The sequence below is a fragment of the Carassius carassius genome, chromosome 36 (assembly GCF_963082965.1).
Source record: "Carassius carassius chromosome 36, fCarCar2.1, whole genome shotgun sequence".
NCBI lineage: Eukaryota > Metazoa > Chordata > Actinopteri > Cypriniformes > Cyprinidae > Carassius > Carassius carassius.
In genome coordinates this window covers 195,001-207,500 of record NC_081790.1, presented here as the reverse complement: position 1 = coordinate 207,500, position 12,500 = coordinate 195,001, and the positions used below count along the sequence as shown (strand labels likewise).

General features: G+C 40.9%; 1 protein-coding gene across 1 annotated transcript in view; it reads left to right on the top strand.

Moving 5' to 3' along the window:
• LOC132116856 (trimeric intracellular cation channel type B-like) overlaps nt 1–11,896 on the top strand; it is a 30,144-nt gene extending 18,248 nt beyond the window's left edge. The window contains exons 4-7 of the mRNA XM_059525720.1: nt 2,139–2,323; nt 2,629–2,716; nt 9,919–10,036; nt 11,388–11,896. Coding sequence (XP_059381703.1) covers nt 2,139–2,323; nt 2,629–2,716; nt 9,919–10,036; nt 11,388–11,609 — 613 coding nt within the window. The 3' untranslated portion in view covers nt 11,610–11,896. The remainder of the gene's footprint in view (nt 1–2,138; nt 2,324–2,628; nt 2,717–9,918; nt 10,037–11,387) is intronic.
• The last annotated feature ends 604 nt before the right edge of the window (nt 11,897–12,500 follow it).

Here is a 12,500-nt window from a genome sequence, read left to right as displayed (position 1 = left end):
GTGTGTGTGTGCGCGTGGGTGTGTGTGTGAGAGTGTGTGTGTGTGTGTGTGTGTGTGTGTGTGCGTGCGCCTGCGTGTGTGCGCGTGCGTGGGTGTGTGGGTGTGTGCGTGTGCGTGTGTCTGTGTGTGCGTGTGTGTGAGTGTGCGTGTGTGTGAGTGTGCGTGTGTGTGAGTGTGCGTGTGTGTGAGTGTGCGTGTGTGTGAGTGTGTGTGTGTGTGAGTGTGTGTGTGTGAGAGTGCGTGTGTGTGTGAGAGTTTGTGCGTGCGTGTGCGTGTGTGTGTGTGTGCGCGTGTGTGTGAGAGTGTGTGTGTGTGTGTGTGTGTGTGTGTGTGTGTGTGAGAGTGTGTGCGTGTGTGTGCGTGTGTGTGTGTGCGTGTGTGTGTGTGTGTGTGTGAGAGAGTGTGTGCGTGTGTGTGTGTTGGGGAAAGTAACTTTTAAAAGTAATTCATTACAATGTTGCGTTACTCCTTGAAACAATTATTAACAATTATTGTGTTACTTGGTTGCTTTTTATGGAAAGTAATGCATTGTTACTTTTGTGTTATATTTTGTCACTCTGTCCACTTTTGTTACTGTTTGTGTACACCACATCCTAATCATCTTACACCTCACAATAATCATAAAATAAAATGAAGTACCATAACATTTTCCGTATGAGTTGTTATAGCTAACTAAAACAATTATAAAACATTTTTGTTACTAAAAATAAACATTAGCTGAAAATAAATCATAAAAATACTTTTCCACTATTTTATTTCAGCTAGCTGCCAAGGAAACATTTCTTAATTTCATTTTCAAGTTTAACTTGTACTGAATGTACAAAATGAACTAAAACTGAAATACAAATTAATTTAAACTATATAGACATATTAAAAAACAGAAGCTATTTTTGTATTCTATTTAATCTATTGATGTTAACTTTCACTTGAGTTTCAGTTGACTGAAATAACTGAAAGGGAAATACAGTACAGACCAAAAGTTTGGAAACATTACTATTTTTAATGTTTTTGAAAGAAGTTTCTTCTGCTCATCAAGCCTGCATTTATTTGATCAAAAATACAGAAAAAAACAGTAATATTGTGAAATATTATTACAATTTAAAATAATAGTTTTCTATTTGAATATACTTTACAAAAATAATTTATTCCTGTGATGCCAAGCTGAATTTTCAGCATCATTCCTCCAGCTTCAGTGTCACATGTAACATCAGTCGATCACATGATCATTTAGAAATCATTCTAATATTCTGATTTATTATGAGTGTTGGAAACACTTCTGCTGTCTCATATATCTGATCAATAAAAGGTAAAAGACAACTGCATTTATTCAAAATATAAAAAAAATTCTAATAATATATTTTCTTTACTGTCACTTTTTATCAGTTTAACACATCCTTGCTGAATAAAAGCTTTGATTTTATTTAAAAAAAAAGAAAGAAAAATAAATGACTGATCCCAAATTACTGACCAGTAGTGTATATTGTTATTACTAAATATTTATATTTTTAAAACATACCTGCTTTTTTTTATTCGTCAAAGCATCCTAAAAAAGTATCACATGTTCTGAACAAATATGAAGCAGCAGAACTGTTTCCAACTTTGATCATGAATCATCATATTAGAAGGATTTCTAAAGGATCATGTGATAATGATCCTAAAAATTCAGCTTTGCATCACAGAAATAAATGATCATTTAAAGTAGAATACATTTAAAAACTATTATTTAAAATTTTAATAATATTTCACAATATTACAGTTTTTTCTGTATTTTTGATCAAATAAATGCAGGCTTGATGAGCAGAAGAAACTTCTTTCAAAAACATTAAAAATAGTAATGTTTCCAAACTTTCGGTCTGTACTGTATATAAAAAATAAATGTTTAGAAAAGTTACGTTTAAAATTATTAATATTGAGTTGCTCCATTATATATTAACTATTTGTGTAACTTTTTATGGAAAAAGTAATACATTGTTACTTTTGTGTAACTTTTTGTCACTGTTCTGTGAAAAAGTAACCACTTTTGTTACTTTTTTTAGCCCCTGATATTTCTTATTTGCAGTGATGTTTGAACTGGATGTGTTTTATTCTAGACGTGTGTGTGTGTGTGTGTGTGTGTGTGTGTGTGTGTGTGTGCGCAGGTATCTGGTGTTTTACTGTCCTCTGGATGCCGTGTACTCGCTGGCGTCCGTGTTGCCCGTGCGTCTGGTCTTGACGGTGATGAAGGAAGTGACCCGCACCTGGAAGGTTCTGGGCGGAGTCACACAAGCAGGAAGGAAGTACAAAGACGGTCTGTTTGTGATGATCGCGGTGGGCTGGGCTAAAGGTACACCGACGCTAATCCACTCATCCATCGACGTCAGATATCTGACCATATTCTTGCCCTGACATTTCAGTGTTTAAAAGCTCTAGGTTATTTTTCAGAATTTCAACACACTCATTATTAAAACCCATGATGCATTTCACCCCGCTGTCCTTCAATTAGAGCCAGGAAAGGTTTGAAATATCAAGAGGTGAAGGTGACTGTAATTAGAGTTTAAGAGCCACAACACATCATCCTGAGAGTAACTGACTGAGTTATTATCGTTAGCGAGTGCTATCTCTGATGTCCAGATGTGATCGTGTCCGCAGGAGCCGGAGGAGGACTCTTGAGGAACTTTGAGCAGCTGGTGCGAGGCGTCTGGAGACCGGAAACCAACGAGCTCCTGAAGATGACATAGTAAGAGTCTCAAATATCCCAGATATACCACACAACATCATTTCTGAAGTGCTCAGACATAGAAGTCATGGAGCACCACATTCAGGGCAGATCTCACCTCTTATAATAAAATACAATTATATGATATACTAGAAGTATCGTAGAATTTTGTGCATAGGTTGTTATAGCTAACTAAAAACATTAAAAACATTATTAAAAAAAATACTAATAAAAAAATTGACTGAAATAACTAAAGCAGTGGAGGTTATTAAAAGATTATAGATGTTTAAAAAATTCACAAAACTGATAAAATGATAGTTTTAGTAACTTGTTGTGTTTTAATAATTTTCATTAGTTAAATATGTGTGTATAAATTAACACATTTGTTTCAGTAAATAAATAAAAAAATCAGACCTGTAAAAGAAAATAATAACAAATATAATCAAATGAGTTTTAGTAATTTTGTGAATTTTTTATGTCTATATTTTCTTATCAAAACGAAAACTGAAAATTTATTTAAAAAGAAATAATTTTTTTAATTAAATAATTTAATGCACTTTTTTTGTATTTTTTTAAATACATTTTCATTTCAGTTTTTGCTTTGCTTAATTTAATCAAGTTAAACTCAATGAAAATGAAAGATGTTGCTTTGACAATTTTAGTTAAAGTTTTAGAATTATTTTGTTTCTAAAATTCAAATGAAATCCGAACACATCGAATCCCTCAGACAGCAGCGTTTGTGTCTGAATGTCTGAACATGATTTCAGATCTGCAGGATCGTCGCTGTTCTTCATCAGATATTGCGAGTGGTTTCAGTGTCTAAAGACATTTATGAGACGGCACACTGATGTTTGAGGACGTTCGTTGTGTTAACGAGCTGAGATGAAAGCCTCATGGATGAGCTGTTTCTGTCTGCAGAAGCTGAATCTGGAGTCTGTTTCTCTCACAATCATAGCGTTTGCTCCCAGAATGCCTCGGGTAGAATAATTGGCTTGTGTATTGATTTCTTGGAGACACTTGTTGTCATGGTTTTTGTGCGAGTGGCGTTTGAAAGGGTTTGTGCTGAAGAACGCAGGACAGTAAGTGTTTCTCTCGAGGAGATGAGCCTCGTTCGATGCTTCTTCACTGTGTTTCTGAGCATCTGATGGGAAATAAAACACTAATCGCTTGTGCAGATCAATGGGATCAATGCATATTAGCATCATCTCATATTGATCAGCACATAGATCAACCTGCAGAATCAGTTTTGGTGTAAATCATGTGTTGAATTATTCAGTAATTATGTGAAAAAAATAAGCCATTTTACTCTAACACACTGTAACACATGACCTTATTGCTTATGGATTTTATCAAACATGTGTCCCTGCAGCACAGAAGCAGTCATCAGTGTCACAGATGTATATTTGTAGAAATAGACAACAATACATTGTATGAGTCACAATTATACATTTCTCTTTTATGACAAAAATCATTAGGATATTAAGTAAAGATCATGTTCATGAAGATATTTTGTAAGTTTCCTACCGTAAATATATCAAAACTTAATTTTTGATTAGTAATATTCATTGCTAACATTTACATGTAATCATTTAGCAGACACTTTTATCCAAAGCGACTTACAAATGAGAACAATAGAAGCAGTCAGGTCAACAAGAGAACAACAACAGTATACAAGTGCCATGACAAGTCTCAGTTAGTCTAGTATAGAACGCATAGGTAGGTTTTTTAATAAATAAAAAGACAAGAACAGGAAAAGTGCTAGTGTTAGTTGGTTAAGTGCTGGTGAAAAAGATGAGTCTTTAGATGTTTCTTGAAAATGAGTAAAGACTCAGCTGTACGAATTGAGATTGGGAGGTCATTCCACCAGCTGGGCACAGTCCAGGAAAAGGTCTGTGAGAGTGATTTTGAACTTCTTCGGGATGGCACCACAAGGCGTCGATCACTTGCAGAGCGCAAACTTCTGGAGGACACATAAGATTTAACCAATGAGTTTAGGTAAGTTTGTGCCGTGCCAGTGGTCGTCTTGTAGGCTAGCATCAGTACCTTGAATTTGATGCGAGCGGCTACTGGTAGCCAGTGTAACCTGATGAGGAGCGGAGTAACGTGAGCTTTTTTTGGCTCATTGAAGACAACCCTCGCTGCTGCATTCTGGATCAATTGCAGAGGCTTGACAGTACATGCAGGAAGAGCCAGGAGAGCATTACAATAGTCCAGTCTGGAGAGAACAAGAGCTTGGACAAGAAGTTGGGTGGCTTGCTCTGACAGGAAGGGTCAAATCTTCCTAATGTTGTATAAGGCAAACCTGCAGGACCGGGTCATTGTAGCAATGTGGTCTGTGAAGCTTAACTGATGATCCATCACAACTCCTAGGTTTCTAGCTGTCCTCAAAGGAGTAATGGTTGATGAGCCCAGCTGTATAGAGAAGTTGTGATGAAGCAATGGGTTAGCTGGAATCACCAGGAGTTCTGTCTTCGTAAGGTTAAGCTGAAGGTGATGGTCATTCATCCAGCTAGAGATGTCACTCAGACAGGCTGAAATGCGAGCAGCTACCGTCGGGTCATCTGGCTGGAATGAGAAGTAGAGTTGGGTGTCATCAGCGTAGCAGTGATAAGAAAAGCCATGCTTCTGAATGACAGATCCTAATGACGTCATGTAGATGGAGAAGAGAAGTGGTCCAAGTACTGAGCCTTGAGGAACCCCAATAGACTTTGGAACATCACCCCTCCAAGACACACTGAAGGATCTGTCAGAAAGGTAGGACTTAACCCACAGGAGTGCTGTTCCAGAGATGCCCATCTTTCTGAGGGTGGACAGGAGAATCTGGTGATTAACGGTGTCAAAAGCAGCAGAAAGGTCCAGTAAGATGAGTACAGAGGATTTTGAAGCTGCTCTTGCTAGTCGCAGGGCTTCAGTAACCGAGAGCAGGGCAGTCTCAGTTGAGTGGCCACTTTTGAAGCCAGATTGGTTGCTGTCCAGGAGGTTGTTCTGTACAAGGAACATAGAAAGCTGGTTGAACACAGCTCGCTCAAGTGTCTTTGCAATGAATGGAAGAAGGGATACTGGTCTGTAGTTTTCAAGATGCGCTGGATTTAGAGATGGTTTCTTGAGCAGTGGGCTTACCCGAGCCTGCTTGAATGCTGAGGGAAATGTTCCAGAGTAAAGAGAGGAGTTGATAATGTAAGTAAGCGAAGGTATGACTGAAGAGGAGATCGCTTGAAGGAGGTGAGTGGGGATCGGATCAAGTGGACAAGTAGTAGGATGATTGAACAGGAGAAGTTTGGAAACGTCCATCTCTGAGTGTGGAGAGAAAGAGGAGAAAGAGTGTGCATCGGTCATTGTGAAGTTTTCCTCAGTCTGCAGTGTGGGGAATTGGTCACTGATGGATCTTGTCTAATTTGTGAAGAAAGCTGCAAAGTTGTCCGCTGTAAGAGTCGATGGAGGAGGTGGTGGCGGCGGATTAAGAAGAGAAGAGAAAGTCTTTAAGAGTGTCCGAGCGTCACAACAGCTGTTAATTTTGTTGTGGTAGTAGGATGTTTTAGCCATGAAGACATTTGCAGAGAAGGAAGAGAGGAGAGACTGATACACACTGAGGTCTGTAGAGTTTCTTGATTTCTGCCATTTCCTCTCTGCAGCCCTGAGTTTAGAGCGATGTTCAGGGTGCAGAGAGTGCAGGAAGTGTGGATGAAACCACAGAAGAAAGGCGAGATGGAGAGAGTGAGCGTAGGTTCCGTCGAAAGGTGACCTGCGTTGGAGTGTGAGGCACTTCAGGAGTAAGTGTTAGGTTAGCAGTAATGAGGAAGTGGTCTGAGGTGTGCAGTGGAGCAACTGAAGAGTTGTCCACAGAGCAACAGCGCGTGTAGATGAGGTCCAGTTGGTTGCCTGATTTGTGAGTCGCTGTAGTAGACACTAGCTTGAGATCAAATGAGGCGAGCAGAGTTTTGAAGTCAGCAGCCTGGGGTTTATCTAGGTGGATGTTGAAGTCACCAAGCAGTACCAGAGGAGTACCATCTTCAGGAAAGTTTGATAGCAGCACATCCAACTCCTCTAAGAAGTTTCCCAATTGACCTGGGGGACGATAAATGACCACAAAGTGGATTTTAACAGGGGGGGTTACAGTAAGGGCATGTGATTCAAATGAACCATTACCTGTAGGTGATGGCTGAAGATCAAATTTCCATTCTTTTGAGATAAGGAGACCTGTCCCTCCACCCCTCCCAGTGGTACGAGGAGTGTGGGAACAAGTGAAATTAGTGGAGAGGGCTGCAGGGGTGGCAGTATCTTCAGGTTTGATCCAAGTCTCTGTCAGTGCCATGAGGTTGAGACCGGAATGAGTAGCAAGAGAAGAAATGAAGTCTGCTTTGTTAACTGCAGACTGGCAGTTCCAGAGACCAACTGGAATAGAGAGCGTAGTAGTAGAGGTCAGAGAGACAGGCCGTAGGTTTGTCAGACAGGCCTTCCTGCGACGTACATAGCGTGCTCTCCGAGTGTTAGTAGTGATAGTAGAGATCTAAAAGCACATAGTGGCTACAGGTGTAAGATATTTGAGAACAAGGTATACAAAAAGTAAAGAAAGGGGGGAAAAGCAATACTCAAGTGCTCTGTCGGTGTCCTTGCTCGGTGGAGTCGCGCAGGTAGAGTCGATGGTCTTTACACTCGTCGGTCTTCACACGAGGAGGATTCACACGAGGAGGATTCACACGAGAAGGATTCACACGAGGAGGATTCACACGAGGAGGATTCACACGAGGAGGATTCACACGAGGAGGATTCACACGAGAAGGATTCACACGAGGAGGGATCACACGAGGAGGATTCACACGAGGAGGATTCACACGAGGAGGATTCACACGAGGAGGATTCACACGAGGAGGATTCACACGAGGAGGGATCACACGAGGAGGATTCACACGAGGAGGGATCACACGAGGAGGGATCACACGAGGAGGGATCACACGAGGAGGGATCACACGAGGAGGGATCACACGAGGAGGATTCACACGAGGAGGGATCACACGAGGAGGATTCACACGAGAAGGGATCACACGAGGAGGATTCACACGAGGAGGATTCACACGAGGAGGATTCACACGAGGAGGGATCACACGAGGAGGATTCACACGAGGAGGGATCACACGAGGAGGGATCACACGAGGAGGATTCACACGAGGAGGATTCACACGAGGAGGATTCACACGAGGAGGATTCACACGAGGAGGGATCACACGAGGAGGATTCACACGAGGAGGATTCACACGAGGAGGGATCACACGAGGAGGGATCACACGAGGAGGATTCACACGAGGAGGATTCACACGAGGAGGATTCACACGAGGAGGGTTCACACGAGGAGGGATCACACGAGGAGGATTCACACGAGGAGGATTCACACGAGGAGGATTCACACGAGGAGGATTCACACGAGGAGGGATCACACGAGGAGGGATCACACGAGGAGGATTCACACGAGGAGGGATCACACGAGGAGGGATCACACGAGGAGGATTCACACGAGGAGGATTCACACGAGGAGGGATCACACGAGGAGGATTCACACGAGGAGGGATCACACGAGGAGGGATCACACGAGGAGGATTCACACGAGGAGGATTCACACGAGGAGGATTCACACGAGGTGGGATCACACGAGGAGGATTCACACGAGGAGGGATCACACGAGGAGGATTCACACGAGGAGGGATCACACGAGGAGGGATCACACGAGGAGGATTCACACGAGGAGGATTCACACGAGGAGGATTCACACGAGGAGGATTCACACGAGGAGGGATCACACGAGGAGGATTCACACGAGGAGGGATCACACGAGGAGGATTCACACGAGGAGGATTCACACGAGGAGGATTCACACGAGGAGGGATCACACGAGGAGGGATCACACGAGGAGGATTCACACGAGGAGGATTCACACGAGGAGGATTCACACGAGGAGGGATCACACGAGGAGGATTCACACGAGGAGGATTCACACGAGGAGGATTCACACGAGGAGGGATCACACGAGGAGGGATCACACGAGGAGGATTCACACGAGGAGGGATCACACGAGGAGGGATCACATCACACGAGGAGGATTCACACGAGGAGGATTCACACGAGGAGGATTCACACGAGGAGGATTCACACGAGGAGGGATCACACGAGGAGGATTCACACGAGGAGGATTCACACGAGGAGGATTCACACGAGGAGGATTCACACGAGGAGGGATCACACAAGGAGGATTCACACGAGGAGGGATCACACGAGGAGGATTCACACGAGGAGGATTCACACGAGGAGGATTCACACGAGGAGGGATCACACGAGGAGGGATCACACGAGGAGGATTCACACGAGGAGGATTCACACGAGGAGGGATCACACGAGGAGGGATCACACGAGGAGGATTCACACGAGGAGGATTCACACGAGGAGGATTCACACGAGGGCTGCCGCGGTGAAACCTAACGCTTTTTTATTAGCCTGATTACCTGTGATTGAATTCAGCTGGCCACGCCTCACTATTTAGCAGATCGAAACTGGGCAGTCGCGCGATAGTTCTATGCTAAGAACTTCATTTGAACAACTTTAGAGATGATTTTCTATATTTAGATTTCCTTGCTCCATCAGATTCCAGATTTTCAAATATTGTCCTCCTAACAAACCAGACATCACTGGAGAGATGATTTATTCAGCTTCAGATGATGCATAAACCCTCAGTTTCAATATTTTCACCCCTCATGACTGGTTGATGATTGATAAATCATATTTCAGCCCACAGAAACTGAGACTCTTTTAAATACATTTTTTAAAAAAATAATAAAAAAATAATTATTAACTATATAATTAAAATGTTATATTTTGATTTAAAAAAAATATTATTTTGAATTTCATTTATTAGTTGAAAAAGTGACTCAAGTAGTAAATGACAAGCAGTTATTGTGAGAGTTAAATGATGAAGACACTTTTACAGTGAATAGTAATTTATTATTGATAATAATAATAATCACACTGCACAATTCTTTCACTGAGTGATATTAGAAGGTTTATGGTCGCAGAGTGATGTTAAACTTGACACATTTCTATAGAATGTGCATCTCAGCCGTGTGTTAATTGTGTGTTTTACAGTGTAGAGTCAGAACTGTTATATTCCTCGTTTAACCTTTGACCTGTGTGTGTGTGTGTGTGTGTGTGTGTGTGTGTGTGTGTGTGTGTGCGTGCAGCCCGACCAAGGTGACTCTGCTGGGGTCGGTGTTGTTCTCTCTCCAGCAGTGTCACTTCCTCCCGATCCAGACGCATCATCTGATCTTCATCTACACGCTCTTCATCGTCACCAACAAGGTCTGTGTGTCTGACACTCCTTATATAATTATATTTCTATAATTATGCATTTAATAGTCATGCTTCACAAAAAAGTAAAAACTAAATCCAGTCATAAAGCGATAATAAAAAAAAGTGTGAAATACTCAGAAAACCTTAAATATACATGAAATGTATTAATATTACATTAGTAAATAGTATTAAAAATTATTAATATTATGTATTTTTTGTGCGTCGTACCATAGTCTTATTTTTAATAATATATTTATTACACGTACACATACATGTATATATGTATAATAAATATTTGTATGCGTAATAAATGTATTATAGTAATTAAAATTGTTTGTGTGTGTATGTGTGCATGTAATAATAAACAGGTATTTAAAAAAATAAAGAAATAAATTATATATTATATATACACAAATAAAAACAAACATTTATATATATAATATGTATGTTTTTGTGTGTGTGTGTGTGTGTGTGTGTGTATATATATATAAAGAGTTTATTTAAAAAAACAGATAACTGTTTTTAATAATGTTCAAAAATTGATTTTTATTTTATTATGTTTTTTGTTCTGTGTTAGCTGTTTTTTTTTTGTTTTTTAGAAATGCAGTGTAACAGATAATTGACAGAGTACAGTGAAACACCATTATAGCTCAGCTTCTGTGAGTTCATGTACTGATGAGCAAATATTAGCTGTGATTTCACCATTAGAATCAAGGCACAGAGAGCGTTTGATTGAATCAGACGTCTGTCGGCATTCGTTTGACTGAGTTTAACGAACGAGCTGCTAGAGCTCATCAAAGTGTGTGGTGTTGCCCTTCAGTGTGATCCGAGCGCTTCACGCTCTTACACGCCTCTCGCACTTTTTACATCATTTTCATGTAGTTGCATCATTCTGCTTTAAAAAGAGAAGTTGTTGAGCGAGACTGACGGTAGGTCTGGAGTTCTTCAGACAGATCTCACGCTCGTACCCTTTGACCTCTGCGCTTCTCTCCTTCAGCTTTGACTCTCCGAGTTTTATTTCTGAGAAACTCTGGGTTCTGCAGGTCTTCAGAAGTCTTCGTTCACCCTCCCACCAATTAAAAGGCCTTCAATCGGTGTTTTCCAGAACAAACATCTAAACCTCATTAAATCAAGATACGGTCACTAGAGATGCAAAATAAAGATATGAAGTCCTTTTTTAATCATAAATTCACTTCATTTATCAAAGACTCTTATGTCACTTAGGCATTTGCACTGAAAACCAAGACAGAGCTATTTTTGTGTGCAAAATGTATTTTCAAAGTATTGGAGAGCTGTGGTAAGTTGTAAGTTTTGACACAACACATATTGTGAAAAAAGAAGTGTTCTGTTGTTGTTTCAGACGCGGATGATGTTGTTGGGCTCATCGTCGTATCCGTTTTCAGCGGTGGAGTCTCTGCTCTACAAGACTCTGTTTGTTCGACCTTTGACCTTTTCACCTCTGACCGACTCGACCCCGAGCTGCCTCTCTTCTCCGTTCCACAACAAACCCAACGGATCAGCTTCCAACAAACCGGACCAAACCGACCCCAAAGACGCAGAAAGCAGCAAAAAGACGGACTGAACCTGACGGAGAACAGACGGTTTACTGTAGCTGAAGAATCTTCGTCAAACCTTTCTACACGATGTTTTAAAACGCACAGAAGCTCTTTTTATCTTGATTCCTGATATGTACATATTTGCTTGATTCACAGAGAATTCTATTCTTTTCTATCCTGTAATGGTGAGGATAATATATTTTAATAATATTTGTAACGCATTTATGAATGTAATGCACAAAGTCGAATGCTGAAGCCCGTTTTAAGACGTTTTGAGTGCTGAAATGATTTAATATAATTCACTTGCTTCCGACTCGTCTGTCTTCAGTTTGTTGTGTTTGTGAAAAGCATCAGATTTCTCTACAGACCGACTCATGAGTGATGAAATTCACAGGAAAATTGATGCACTTTTAATGAGCTCCAGCTTGGGGTTTGGTCTTAGTGCTGCATTTATTTCCAGCAATCGTTACGAATGAATTCAACTTGAAGGAATAGTTGAAAATGGGCTCACCCACCACAGGCCATCTGAGTTTCTTCATCAGGTTTGTAGAAATGTAGCATTGCATCAGTGTCTCATCAGTGGATGCTCTGCAGTGAATGGGTGCCGTCAGAACGAGAGTCCAATAATCCACATCACAATAATCCACAAGTAATCCAAATCTACAGACACATATTAGTTTAGATCTGTTTAAACACTGCTTGATCTGTGCAGATTTCTCTCCTGATTCAGACCAGAACACTTTTTCACTGGAGGAAGTGTTATTATGGATTATAGACTCTATGTGTTTGAGTTAAAATCATCTTAATGCTGGATGTGTTTCATCTTTTGTCTTCTCCAGATGTTCACTGATGGACTGGAGTGCTGTGGATTATTGTGATGTTTTTATCAGCTGTTTGGACTCTCGTTCTGACGGCAC